Genomic DNA, 14,100 nt, shown 5'->3' with positions numbered 1-14,100 from the left:
TCTTGGGGAAGTGAGACTCTGGGGCCTCTGGAGTCACCCTGCAGCCATCCACTAGCCCAGTGCCCAGCCTGTGCCTGTTGCGTCCATCCTGATGTCCACAGGTGGCTCTTCCTGGCCGCCTCCTGCCCAATGAACTAGGCCTTCCGTTTCTGCTGGATGTCTCCCCGGAAGGTGCACACGGGGTTTCCAGCAACCTCTCCCCACCACACCTCCCCTCCCCCATTACACAGGAGCTCCTGGAATCCAGACTGAAAGTCTTGAAGAAGGAGCTGGAGGACCATGAGTTGTTCCGGTCCACCGAGGAGAAAGAAAGCAGGGAGCTCCTGGTGAGTGGCCGGGCCTGTGGGAGACAACTGCAGGGACACCTGCCGTCCCTGACTGTGGGTACGCTGCTCCAGGGTGTGGCTTGGAGCTGCTTTCTTCCTCTTGTAGAAGAGTATGTGACCTCACCTGACGCTGGTCTACCCTCCTGTCTGTTGCTTCCCTCCCCTCCCCTACTCTGCCCCCAACCCCAATCCCCCAACCATCAGTCTGTTTCTTTTGCTATGAAGACCCTTTATCTGCCGTTTTCATTTTAGAACCATGGTTTCATACACTGTTTGTCATTTTGGGAGTGACTCAATTGACTCAGTCTTCCAAATCCATCGTGTCACGAGGTGTTTCACCGCCTCTTCCCTATTCTTTAATGGTATGTAGGATTCCACTGTGTGCATGCGCCAATGTTTCTCCATTCTGCCGCTGATGGGCATTTTTGGTTGCTGCCATCTTCTTGCTATTGTGAATCCTGCTGCAAGGGGTGTGCATAGCTCTGTTTCCTACTTCTTTGGGAAATGTATCAAGTGGAGGAATTGCCAGGTCAGAGGGTATTTTTATTCTCTGGGGTAGCATCTTGTGATTGAACACACTGATATTTCTGCAGAGGAATTTAAATGGATACTAGGAGGGAACATAAGTAAAATCAATAGTGTCACGTCAGTTCAGGGCACATTTTGCCACCTGATAAGTTAAACTTTCTTTTTTCATTTTCCGACTTTTTTATGCTTTGGAATTGAGGCTAAGGGGAAAAGCTCTTGGGGCATATCAGAGGTTTGGGGAGCCATGGTAAGCTCTCAAATTCAGTTCTTAGGCTAAAAAAAAATTGAAATAATGAAAGGACCCACAAGGGCCTGTTGGGAACTAGAAGAGGGACTTGGGGCTCCTCCCTTTCTCAGGGGGAGGAGGGCAGAAGGGAAAGACCTTTGAGTTGAGATGTCTTATGGTCCTTTCTTGACTTACAAGTTCATCTGTCACACTCTTTCTTCTTATCTGATCATTGACTTCTCGCATGAGCAATGGCTCACCCCTCCTGACCTCCATCGGACCTCGGCGTGGAGAAAGAATAATTGTGTCTCTTTTTGGTTCTTGTCGCTGCTGAGTGTTGGGTGGCTAGCCACAGGGCCAACAGTTGACAATGGCTAGCCCCTCCACAGGAAAGAGATATGAAGGCGTCTACGGGCCCTACTGAGTATTAAGACTCCATGGCAGTGAGGTTTATTGTTTTGTCTTCTGGTTATTGTGACCCAGAGAGCATTCCTACAGCTGGCAGCTTCTCAGACTCTGGACCCCTCCCTGCCTGTGACTCTTATTTAGCACCTTCCACTTTTCTCGTCTCTTGCCAGCCACTTGTCTCCCTTTGTTTCTGGCTCGCATGTTGTTTATAATTACCAAATGTCTGCTTCATGAAGCAACAGAAATAGAGTATAACCATTATTGAAAACGTTCTTACTGTACGGGAAAGTGGTTCTCAACGAGGGGTCGTTTGGCACCACAGGGACATTTGCCAATATCTGAAGATTTTTGGTTGTCCACACTGGATGGACATTTTGAGGTAGATATTGCTACACACCGTATAATGTACAGCCCCTCACAACAAACAATTATGTGACTCCCAAGTATCAGCAGTGCTGGTGTTGACAAACTATGATTTAGACTATTTGGGCCAATGTATTTCACATGTATTATTTCCTGATGAGGCAATATGATGCAATTGAAAGGTATAAAGTCTGGGGGTAGACTCTCTGAGTTAGAATGGCTTACCACTTATCCACAAGATGTCTCTCCACCGCGATTTCCTCCTCATTAAAACGGGATAAGCACACAATACATTTTTATCTTCAGAAGAGATGGTAACGGTACTCACCTCATCGGGTCCCTGTCAGGGTTGAGTGAGTGTGACTTAATTTCGATCAGCTGCCAGAACGGGCCTTGCCACAGGGTTATGTAAGTATTCCGCAAATACTTGTTGCTGTCGTTTGCTTTCCCGACAGGATGAGGGAGGGAAGGCAAAGCCATTAGCAAGAAGTCGGTGGAGCTTGCCCCCACAGGTCCTGACTTAAAGCGATTCCCCGACTGCCTCCTCTTTCAGCCACATTTTCTTTTACCTAGATTTTCCAGGGAAGAGGCGTTAAGGTTGTTCTGGTCAGACCAAGTCCTTCTCACTAGCTACTGGGCAGGTTTCCTCCGGCCTCAGATTTACTTCTTAAATCATGTGTATGTCACGTGGATTCAAGTCAAGAATAAAGGAAGGATCAGGAGTGCGAGTCTGTTTAAAAACCAAGGAGGGCATGTGGTACGAATGGAAATACTATGAGGTGGCTTTAAAAAGTAGGTGGCAAATAGAAATGAACGATCATGCATTTTGCCATGCACTTTTGAAGTGAGGGCTTCATGGGATATAAAGCTTGCAAACAGCATCGTTAGTACAGAATTTGGCCTTGCCCAAAGAGAGAGATCTGACCTGAGACCGCAGTTTCTGGGGGTAACCTATGCCAAACCTGGTAGGAATATCTGTCTTTGGAGCCAGGTCTTAGGGTGCAGTGCTGGCCACGGCAGAAAGGCCAAACAGGAGAGAACCTCAGGTCACATAGTATCAATTGACCTGGTCACTGTGTTTAACCACACGGGCAATCAGTCAGTCATCCCTACATAATGAAAGTCTAATCAAAACTCTGGACACAAGCTGGGGTGAACTTCGCTGCTTGGCAACAGTTTATGCATCTTATCATGCAGCAGTCCCTGGAAGGTCACGTGTTCTGACTCCAAAGCAAAGGACAATGGAAGCTTTGTGTGTGTCTGGTTTAAATGTATATCTGTTCTCTCTGATACTCTGTGACTGAGTAGCAGGAGGAGCCCTGGCGGCAGGGTGGTTCCACGTTGCCGTGCTAACTGCAAGGTCAGCAGTTTGGAACCCCGAGCCTCTGCAGGAGAAAGACAGGCCTTTCTACTCCGGTAAAGAGTTACAGTCTCGTAAGCTCACAGGACAATTCTACTGTTCGTCAGGCTCACTATGAGCGGGCATCCCCTCAATGGCAGTGAGGAGGGAGTGGGGAGGAGAAGTAGACTAACTTTCAGGGAGTCTGTCTGGTGAATGACTAAATCGAAGAGTGATTTGGGGGACCACCTAGATCTGCGTTTGGTGTCTTCGGGATGAGGTGCAGAAAGGTATGGGTAGTTGTTAGTAGTTACAAATGAGGGTGACCTTGTGGAGGCCTCTGTGCCCTGGAAACGTGATAACTAGCTCTAAACTTTGCAGTTTTCCCCTCCTCCAGGCAAATATATTCTCACCTGGGTCACTTTGGGTGTGCGGTTACCTCTGAGTACCAGCAGTGTTTCCCTTTAGGAAGAATGATGTCCGGGGTGGGGGTGAGGGGTCCGACTTCATGGAGGGGAGATTCACCATCGGCATCAGCCCGACACTGATTTCTGTGAGGAGGAAGTCAGACATGCTTCCTTCCACCCTCCAGTTTTGTTTTTTTAATCAATTCTGATTTAAAAATCCATCCCTTCCACAGCACTTCCTCCTCCTCTTCTGGGTTCCATAGTTCATTGCTCTGGTCATTCAGAAATCACAGAAAGTACTCTCTATTAGGAAGTCATTATCTAGTTTATTAGGGACGTTACAGGTTACAAGTGAGGATCAGAAACAACTCATGATACAGTTCTTCCACCAGGACAGCTTCTTTTCAGCGATGCCCAGGTTGGCTCCCTCTGTCCACTGTTCTGCCCTGCTTTGGCCAGTGTTATAAAGCTCTCTAGCTCCGTCAACAAGTACCCAGAGGCCAGCTCTACTAACAATTGCCCAGAGGCATCCCACTCTACCTGCAAGCCTCCTGCCCGAAGTAACTGCCTTCTCTTTGTGCTTTAACCCCAGCCACACACATCTCCCCTGCCATGGATCTCAGTCTGGGAGCCTAGCTCCCCCAAGTGCCCGGAGGCCCCTCACTGGGCCTGCTGGAAGGTGCTCAGCTTTCTTGCTCTCTGGGCTGGGAAACCCACCACACCATCTCCTCCTACCAGTGCCCTGGTTCTGTTGCTTCTGTTGCTATCATTTCTGTACTGCTGCTTCTTACTATCTTCAGTGCTATCTTTCTGTCTCCTGGGTCAGAAGGGTCCAGCACAGGGGTCTTTGGTCCAAAGGACAGGGCCTGCTCCCATCTTTTCCAGGTGGTGGTGAGGTTACCTACTCTTTCCACCTCTGGGATGGCTCATTTGAAGTCTAGCAGATGACAAAACTGACCAATCCCCTTGTCAGGGTTCCATGCACTTTATTTACATGATCCCATCACCACAAAGATACCTTGCATCTTATTTGCATTATTAGGAAGTTATCCAATCCGTTTGGTGGGCCACAGCACCTTATTTGCATAGTCCCACCCAATCATTTGGTGGAGGTTCATAGAGATTATGACCAGACTAGCCATCCTAAGAAATTGACTACACCAAACCTTTCTTCTTTCTACTTTTCTGAACATGTGGTATCTTCATAAATGTTTTTTTTTTTTTTTAAAGGCACACCTTTAAATGAAGTAAAACATACAGTAAACATTTGAAGGGGAAATGTTTGGGGAATTAAAAAGCTACCTTCTTTTAAATCCTGATAGTAGCTAGCCTCTTATACTCATTTATTCCTCCTACTTTTTAAAGGAGTAAATTTCACCCCTAGGTAGTCCGGGGATACGCTCAAGTTCTCCTAGATTATGTGATAATTCCCAAGTTCAAGGAGATGCATGCCGAGACTGTTAGTGCACCGAGTGGGAATATTTCAACTAGAGTAGGTGTGTCTTTGATCCATGCAGCACTGAGGGAGATGGGACCTTGCCCTGTGGGACCACTCAGAGGCTCCTTTCACATGTCATGTTTCAGTGCCCAAGTGTCCTTGCCTCTCCAACCTTTCCTCTTCTGTGGACAGAAACAGATGGCAGCCGAGAGAGAAAAGGTGGGGGCTGAGTTCCAGGCCCTGAGAGCCTTCCTGGTGGAGCAGGAGGGCCGGCTCCTAGGCCGTCTGGAGGAGCTGTCCCGAGAAGTGGCACAGAAGCAGAATGAGAACCTGGCCCAGCTTGGGGGCGAGATCACCCAGCTCTCCAAGCTGAGCAGCCAGATCCAGGAGACGGCTTGCAAGCCCGACCTTGACTTTCTCCAGGTGAGTCTGGCTCGGCAAGTGGGGAGAGGCAGCGTGACCTGGGCTTGATCTCTTGAGGGGAACCACACAATCCAGGGCCAAGGGGACTGAGGAGAGGTGCCCTGCTTCTCCCGGGGCTAGAGCCCTCCAGGGTGGGATAAAACGGACCTGACACTATTATTCCAGGATTTCAAAACGTTAGTGGGAAAGTGGAATTAGAATAGAATGACATTTTTCCACAAACTTTTTAAAGCTTGAAACAAATATGCTTGAGACAAAAGTCCCAGAAAGTCATCTTTACCTGTACTACATGTGATGTACATTTGATGTTCTCTATGCTTCATCATTTTTCAAAACACTGGTCATCACAATCTACTAAATTCATTCCAGAAGCCAGTCCTGGGTCAAGAACAGTAGTCCCCAACACTGCATAAGGATGTCATTTGTCTCTTGTGGTTTCAAGGGCAGAGGTAACACTATGTCCCAGAAGGTGAAGATTCTGTAATAAAGCAAACAGTGGCAGCGTGTGGGCAGAGATAAGGGACTCACTGGTTTGATGACACTGCAGGAGCAAAGCCATAGTGGCGTGCTGTTGCCTCCAGAGGCCCCCGGGGGGTGTGGGACAGGGCGGACCAGCCCAAGGACCAGTTTTGTTTTAAAGGTGAATGCAAGTTACACAATGCTGACTTGGTTTTCTTCCATCTTTCCTTCCAGGAGTTCAAAAACACACTGAGCAGGTGAGTGAGCCTAACAGCTTCCGAAGCTTCTAGGCTTTTTCGTCTTTCTTTCTGCTAAATTCTCTCTTCATTCCCAGCCCTCAGCTAGCCTCCCCAGACACACACACACACACACACACACACACACACAGAGGTGTCTTACCTCGGGGCACTCTTAGGCCATTGTTTGCCTGCCTGACCATGGCTGTTCAGATAGGAGGCAGGCCTCTCCCTTTTCCACCTCTTCACAACAAAAGGACTTTGCCAACCTATTTGTGGGGCCCCAGTGGGGGAGGGAACGGCATCCCTGGGCCTTTCTTAGGGTGCTTGTCCTGCAGGTGCAGCAATGTGCCTGGCCCCAAACCAACTGCAGTTTCCTCTGAGATGAAGAGTAAAGTCTGGAATGTTTCCCTCAAGACCTTTGTTTTAAAGGGGTTGCTCAAGAAATTCAAAGGTAGGGGCCTGGGTGTGGCGCTTGGCCATCCTGTATGAATGGTGGTGGTGGTGGTGGTGGTGGTGTGGTTTTGGCAGTTCCGGGATCTGCACTCTGTCTTTCTTGGTCAAGGCAAGATTGGTTTTGAGACACGGTAGTGGCAAATCTGGGGTATTTGGGGAATTAGTGAGTCACTTGGGTTATAAATATTGGAAAAGGTGGTATCTTTGCCAAACATAGATATTGTTCGCACACCCCTGCTTTGTTTCTTCCCTTCAGAGGATCTTCGGGATGAGTTGGAGAAAGAAGAGAAAGGTAAGGAGGGCTGTCGTGGAAGTGCGTGCTGATGACATGGTGAAGCAGAGACTCCACTCCCTGCAGCGACTGTCCCTGGGCTTTGTATTCAGTTGGCTCCTGTCGTGGTCAAGGCAGCCTTGCCTCCGAACCCTCCCGCTCAGCTCCCTGTCCTCACATCCTTGCGTGCCTCAGCACTTCCGGCACCCACAGGTGGCCCTGGGCCTGTGGGCCGGTATACGGGATTAGATGGAGACTTGGGCGTGCTTCTCAGCTGCCTAGAGGAGTCTCTCTGAGCTCCCCACTCCCATACTGGAGGCAGCTCCAGTGAACGGAGGTTTGTGTGCAGGGCTCAGGAGAAACAGGGAGGCCTAAGACAGTTCTTTTCTCAGAGCGCTCTGAAGTGACATCCAAGCCTGTGGGCCCGCACTCTCCGTGCTGATGCCTGAGCTAAGTCAGAGGTTACCTCGGCGACATCTAAACCAACCAAGTCAGATCATGTACAAGGCCACAGTCCTCACCACGGCCCTCAAAATCTGGCCTCACCCCCACTCTGTCCCCCTCGCTTACTGCACAGCCACACACCCTCCTTGCTATTCCCAGAATACACTAAGCACACACTCCCCCCTCAGACATATGTTTCAACCTTTATTTTTTTGTTAATGAAGTAGAAACCATCAAAGTGCATCACATGTCATAAAAGTATTTTCTGAGAATTTTGACCCAAGTATGCAGATCTTGGAATACAATGTAAAATATATTCTATGGCTCGTGCTTAAGAAACATTCATGCTCTTTAGAGTTTCTTGACCTCTGACTTAAAAGTCCTACCACTTGTCTGTCAGTCTGTCGTACTGCGGTGGCTGGTGTGCTGCTGCGTGCTCCCCGTGGCACCAGGAAGGAAAGGTCTGCTTCGGTCCAGATACTAGCCCACAAAACCCGGGGCGGAAATCCCACTGTATGAAACGTGGTGTGGCCCTGAGTCCGAAGATGGCAAGGGATTGGTTGGTTTCAGGTTAGAGCTATAACCCCGGACTGCTGGTGGGACAGTGAGTTAAATATTGGGTTGCTGAAAGTATTGGGCTGTTCAAACCACTAGCCACCCTGTTTCCTCGACTGTAGCCTCGAGAAACCACACAGCAGTTCTACCCCCTCGAATCCAGTCCATGGCAGTAGGTCTCTTTCAGCGCGAGACCATGTGGTTTTATGGTTAGCCAGTGTGCTTCCCCGCAGCCTGGGTTTCCTTACCTCCTTTATGTCTTTCCTCAACTGTTCTTTTAGACATTTCTTCTGTGCAAAGCATACACCAACCCTACCGTTTCTACACAGACACTTCAGTGACATCAATTACATTCTTTGCAGTGGACAACCAGTCACATCCCTTTTTCTTTTCTGACTTGTTCCTTCCTCATTATCATAAACTTACTGCTCACTAAGCGTCCTGTCTAATCTTTTGAGTTGCTGTTGGCACTTGGATCCCATATAGATAGTTCTTGAAAGAGCACACTGTTCCAAGCAGACCTTTTTAAAACTAGTTGTGCCAACCCACTGGTTTTAAAAAGACTTCGGGAGATACCTGGAGAGTTTGGGGCTTGGGTTCTGAAGATTATCTCAGGGAAATAGTTTTAGGGGTTCCTCTCAGCTCCATGGATCCAGAGTGTGTGGAGTTCTTTAGAATCAAATGGTACCTTGTCAGTGAGTCCTCCCCCAAACAATGGAGTTCAAACTATAGCGCAATTCCTCTTACTTACTGTCCTTATCATTTATCACTGGCCAACACATTTTGGTGCCTTAGATGTTTCTGGGTATATTTGACCAGCTGATTCCAAAAAATGGCGCTGCCTTTTCTCTATCAGCTCTAGTTTTTGAGATATAGAACATATGCCATATATTACTATTCACTCTGCTCACTCAGGAAAAAAATCAGGATATGTTAATGTAGTGTTAGCCTGAGATAGAGGAAGTACACACAGGCTTTATTTAAAATAGTTTGTGTGGTACTAAATATTTAGGTCAAGTTATACTTTACATGGTGTCCTTTGATGATCCAAAGATATATTTGAACAGTGCAAATTACATGAACTTGGAATTTTCCCAAATATCACTTCACCTTTATTAAGAACTGAATAGGAGGCAGTTCCAATGTGTTATCTTAAAAGGGGGCCACAAGAAAGAGTGACTGGACATTAAATAATGAGCCCTGCTAGTGCAGTGGGAAATGCCTTAGACTACTATCCACAAGGTCAGCGATTCGAGCCCAGTAGCTGCTCTGCCAGGCAAAACGAGACTTCCTGCTCCCCAAACGATTTACAGCCTCAGAACTCCCACTGTGCCCTCTAGGGTCACTATGAATCATACCAACTGACTGGTAATGAGATTGGTACAATAAATAGAGATTCAAATGTTTTGAAACTCAAAATGGGTAAGTCAGAATTCAAACTGCTGTATTAAAATTAGTTTCTAATGACAGGATGGCACAGCCGCTCCACCTGTGCACAGAAACTCTTGAACGAAGTCAGACCTTACAAAGAAGCTGGGAAACACCCTCACCTCTGAAGCATTTAACATGAAAGACTCGTCAATTTCTATAGATTAATATGTGTTGTGAAATGTGTATAGTTTGAAGAAGAAACATTTAGAGCTTCAAACTATTTATGAAAATTGTTATGAAGTCTTTTGACACTCTGAATGGCCCTCAGCCCTTCCACACGTGCGCCTTTCCGATTTCCCCTTTTCTTTTCCCCTCTGCTCAAGCAGTGTGCCGGCTTTGCAGTATCCAACCTGCAGTCTCTGTAGAGATTGCACAGCCTCCCACACCAAACAGGAAAATCCAGCGCCATCTAGCCGATTCTAACTCATAGTGACCCTTTAAGACAGAAGAATTGCCTCTTCGGGTTTCCATATGTTTACGTCTTTTAAAGGCTGCAGAGTGACTGGTGGGTTTGAACCACTGACCTTCTGATTGGTAGCTCGTGTGTAACCCAACTAGTCACCATGGGTCCATATACAGCTTCCCTTGAAAGTCCCTAATACTTCATTCTTTTAAAATTATTTCTTACCTTTTCTGTCTTTTCCTGGAATTTGTGAGTCTGAATTCTTCTCATATTTAAAACCAGGGTGATAAGTTACTATGTCAGCTGAAAATGCAGTGGAACACCATCTCGAAGACACTAGAGCTGTTGCCGTCTACCCAGTGCAATATTCTGAACCGGCGTCCCAAAGAGCGCCTGGGACAGGCCTGGAAAAGAAAAGAAAAGCTCTTCTTGGGCTGTGCTCCCTCTCCCCCTGCTAGAAAGCAAGCTACAGGAGGGCCGGGAATCTGGCCTGTCTTGTCCTCACCGGTGATGCCAGTGCCCGCACGAGGGCCTGGAACAAAACAAGTGTGAAAAACAAGTGTCCACATTGTAACTTTTACTATTTGTTCTGTCGTACATAGGGTCACTATGAGTCGGAACCGACTCGATGGCACCTAACAGCCACGTCAATATGGGATCCAATCAGGTCCATACATTATATTTGTTTGATTTCAACACATACATGTTAAGGGGTGGGGGGACCTTAACTGTACTTGGAAGGCAGGAAGGAGCCCTGCTGGTACAATGGGTTCATTGTTGGGCTGCTGTCCTGAAGGTCTGTGGTTCAAATCCACCAGCTGCTCTGGGGGGGAAAGATGAGACTGTCTGCTTCCAGGAAGACATGCTATGGCCCAGTTCTCTGTCCAGCAGGGCTCCTAGGAGTCAGAACACCCGTGAGGGCAGGGTGGGGAGGGAGAGAGCAGAGGACTTATTGGGTGTGGGCAGGAGGCTTCCTAGCTGAAGGGTTTACAAAGAAAAGGGGGGCTATGCCAGAGACCTGCGTGGGGACGTCTCTCACCTCTCATCTCTCTCTCCGCCCTGCAGTGGCACTGACCTTGGATCCAGACACAGCCAACCCTCGCCTCATCCTCTCTCTAGATCTTAAGAGCGTACGCCTTGGACAGAGGGCCCAGGACGTGCCTGATCACCCGAGCCGCTTTGATACCAACACTCGGGTGCTAGCGTCCTGCAGCTTTTCCTCCGGCCGCCACCACTGGGAAGTGGAAGTGGGCTCCAAGGAGGGCTGGGCCTTTGGTGTGGCCCGAGAGAGTGTGCGGCGCAAGGGGCTCACGCCCTTCAAACCTGAAGAGGGCGTCTGGGCGTTGCAGCTCAACAATGGACAGTACTGGGCTGTGACCAGCCCTGAACGGACGCCGCTTAGCTGTGGGCACCTGTCCCGTGTGCGAGTGGCCCTGGACCTAGAAGTGGGGGCCGTGTCCTTCTATGCTGCAGAGGACATGCGCCACATCTACACCTTCCGCGTCAACTTTCTTGAACCTGTGTTCCCCCTGTTCTCCGTCTGTTCGACGGGCACTTACTTGCGAATCTGGCCTTGAAGGGCGTGGCCCAGCACCCCGCCCCACCCCAACCTCAGCCAGTTTTGAACTGGCTTTATCCTCCTCCACCCCCTGCCCCGCAGGGGCTCCTGGGAACACACCCTGAGAAACATGAGAGGGTGACTGAGTACAAGGACTCTGTGGTCAATTAAACAGAACAAGAGATGAGCAGGACCTTTCCCCTCCCTGTTGGCAGTTTGTGGGTTTGAGCCCAAGGAAGTGGAGGCAGATGAGGACGGAAGTCCAGCTCGTGCACATCCCTTTGGGTGTTGAACAAGGTGGATAAGGGCGCTTCCTGGCCTGTGCGTTCTTTTTGGCCATCCGGTGAGGCATCAGCAGCTCTGGGCCTGTGGTGCACGAAGGGTAGGCTTGGGTGTGTGCCACCTAGATGCATGATTGCTTCGAGTAGCTCTCCCTTCAGAAGCCATGAAACCTTCAGAGGCCATTTCTATTCAGGGAGGGACCCTGACTCTCAGCTCAGAGGCCTGTCCAGACTAGAACTGAAAGGAGACCTTGGACGCGTGTGTGAGGAAGAGCCCACTCCAGAAAACCTCAGGGCAACAACATGCAGGCATGGCTACCCCCCAGTACCCCTCAGTCAGGGTCCAGCACCATACATACATTCTTGACCACAACAGCTATCCTGTGTGCTTTCAGACGCCCCATCTTCCAGGACCAAAGAGCAGGCTCCCTCGGGAAAGGAGATGAAAAGTTCTGAAAGTTTGCTAGGCAAGTTGGCGTTTGTAATTTCCCAGACGCAGTTAGCACAGCATAGAGATGCACTAGCACAAAGCTGCCCCTGACACATCCTTTCTGGGACCTGCCAGATGCGTGTTAATAGTGCAGGAGCTTGCGGCAGCATCTGCTCAGACTGTGCCCTGGTGGCCTTCCGTTGAGCAGCCTCATTGTCTGGCTGTGTGATGTGATGGTGGGGCTTCTGGAAGGTGGGGTAGTTCCTTGTCTCGTGTTCCTTAGGGCCAGGGGCTGGGACGATGGAAATACAGAGTGAGCTGAGCTCTAGGGTTGCTGACTCATTCTCCCGTCTCCTGGTGTGAATGCCAAAACACAAGTATGAGCAAGGGTTTCTGGCCGACGGAGGGAGGGAGCATGTGTGCGTGTGTGAATGCGTGCATGCTTGTTCGCCTTGCACCAGGCAATCAGAACCCTGTGTCCTAAGGGCTGGCGTCAGGACCGTTAAGGAGTGCAGCCTCCACCAGCATTCTCCAAGCTGAAGGGCGCTCGTAAATCCTGAGCGCTTTTCATGCAGGAAGAGGAACTCTAGAACACTGCAGCCCATCCACGCCTTGGAATACCACCGGTCTCCACACGGAAAACCCATTTCCAACGTGCAGTTTCTACTTAAACCACCTGGTGACCATCAGAGGGAGACAGCTGTTTGGACTGACAGTGTGGTTTTGAATAAGTACCTCAATAATCCTTTATCTCATATAACAATTGTGCTGAAGTATATAGTTAAAAAAAAACAACAGACTCCAGGCGCCATGACCCTATTCAGAGTTTCTGAGAGTAGAAAGCCTCTTTCTCCTGAGAGCAGCCCTTTCTCACATGTCACACATTCTCACTGCCAGGGTAGAACTGTCCCATCGACTCAACTCAGTTGCGCCGTAGGGCAGGGTAGAACTGTCTCTGTGGGTTTCCAGACCTAACTCTTGACACCCATTGGCTGGGGATTTTGCACTGCTGACCTTGTGGATAACAGCCAAACTCATGACCACGGTGTCCCCAGGGCTGGTTTCACATAGTAGTAATTATTAAGAGTGAAACACTTAATGCAGCTCACAGAAGAATGTGTGGCGGGCCAGGTATAGTACTGGGTATGGATGTATGAGTGAGGGGGTTCGAAGGTTTGGGGACAAAGAGTGAAAAAAGATCATGGAATTTTCCCACCAACTTGAAGCCTTCATACATTTTCAGCTTTTTGTGATTGTGGGTCTTTTCACCTACCCATATCTGAAGAGCTTCACCAACGGTTCTGATAGCAATACCTGTACTTCAAAGATTTAACAATTTTAACTCCACATGGAAGGGAAAAGATGTTCTCTCGTGGTCCCTGCTGACCATTTTGACGGCAAAGTGCCTTGTGCGAGTATGTGTGTATGCATTTTCCTTGCCCATCCTTGGGGCCCCGGTGAAATCAAGTTCTCTGAGAACAATGACAGGCTTAATTTGGGCCCTTCAGACTCCACCCCTTAATCCCAGACACGTGATCCAGAAGAGCCACCAAAAACTCAGGCCTCTGTAACCCCATATTCGCAGGACTCTGTCTCCAGACTGGGGAACACCTCCGCCTGTCCACTGACCTCAGTCTCCTGGCTTTGCAAGGGCTCTAGGGCAGGCTGACCGCCTGGGACCAAGTCTAGTCTACCACCTACAGCTGTCACCTGTCTTTAGTCAAGGTGAGACCCTTGCCCCTCACCCTGCCTTCACTCTCCCCCTACTGTGAGCCTTTTGGGAGTTGTGATGTGCCAGTTCTCCATGATTCAAGGTGAGTCCGAAGGTTACCTTTTCTTAATTCTCCCAAAGGTGCCACGCAGGGCTAGGAGCCACAGGACCTGCCCCAGGCTCTGTCCAGCACACACCCTACTCCCACTTTCAGATCCTCCTAACCACCTTCTCAATTTGTTCCCAAGCAGCTGCCTCTGCTCCATCACAGTCCCACCCACCCCAGATCCCACCTTTACAGGATTAGGGTTGCTCTCAGAACAGGTCTACTGCCCCCACCCCTATTTCGCTAATTGTTAGCTCACAGCCCTGAGCTCTGGACTCTGCCTGAGACACAAGCCCCAATT

The 14,100-nt window shown here is 49.2% G+C and overlaps 1 protein-coding gene across 2 annotated transcripts; it reads left to right on the top strand.

Moving 5' to 3' along the window:
* Nucleotides 1–233: 233 nt before the first annotated feature.
* Nucleotides 234–12,310, top strand: TRIM7 (tripartite motif containing 7). Of its 2 annotated transcripts, none has more exons than XM_004696833.2 (6): nucleotides 234–326; nucleotides 5,228–5,458; nucleotides 6,152–6,174; nucleotides 6,492–6,607; nucleotides 6,866–6,901; nucleotides 10,779–12,310. In XM_004696833.2, the coding sequence occupies exons 2-6, from the start codon at nucleotides 5,234–5,236 to the stop codon at nucleotides 11,288–11,290; spliced, it is 912 nt and encodes a 303-aa protein (XP_004696890.1). In that variant the 5' UTR covers nucleotides 234–326; nucleotides 5,228–5,233; the 3' UTR covers nucleotides 11,291–12,310. The 2 variants fall into 2 exon arrangements, with proteins under 2 accessions (XP_004696890.1, XP_045140490.1); XM_045284555.1 differs by having other exon boundaries at nucleotides 243–326; nucleotides 10,833–12,310.
* The last annotated feature ends 1,790 nt before the right edge of the window (nucleotides 12,311–14,100 follow it).

This window comes from Echinops telfairi, unplaced genomic scaffold (genome assembly GCF_000313985.2).
Source record: "Echinops telfairi isolate 266 unplaced genomic scaffold, ASM31398v2 ScPeMD7_7469;HRSCAF=8507_0, whole genome shotgun sequence".
Classification (NCBI taxonomy): domain Eukaryota; kingdom Metazoa; phylum Chordata; class Mammalia; order Afrosoricida; family Tenrecidae; genus Echinops; species Echinops telfairi.
The sequence above is the reverse complement of the archived record's forward strand: the minus strand, read 5'-3'. Positions and strand labels throughout refer to the sequence as shown.

Bases quoted from the DNA above. Each gene is read 5' to 3' on its own strand.
- TRIM7 (XM_004696833.2), top strand. From the start codon at position 5,234: ATGGCAGCCGAGAGAGAAAAGGTGGGGGCTGAGTTCCAGGCCCTGAGA. The intron at 6,175-6,491 runs GTGAGTGAGCCT...CTTGTCCTGCAG, and splicing joins TTCAAAAACACACTGAGCAG to GTGCAGCAATGTGCCTGGCC. The intron at 6,902-10,778 runs GTAAGGAGGGCT...TCCGCCCTGCAG, and splicing joins GTTGGAGAAAGAAGAGAAAG to TGGCACTGACCTTGGATCCA.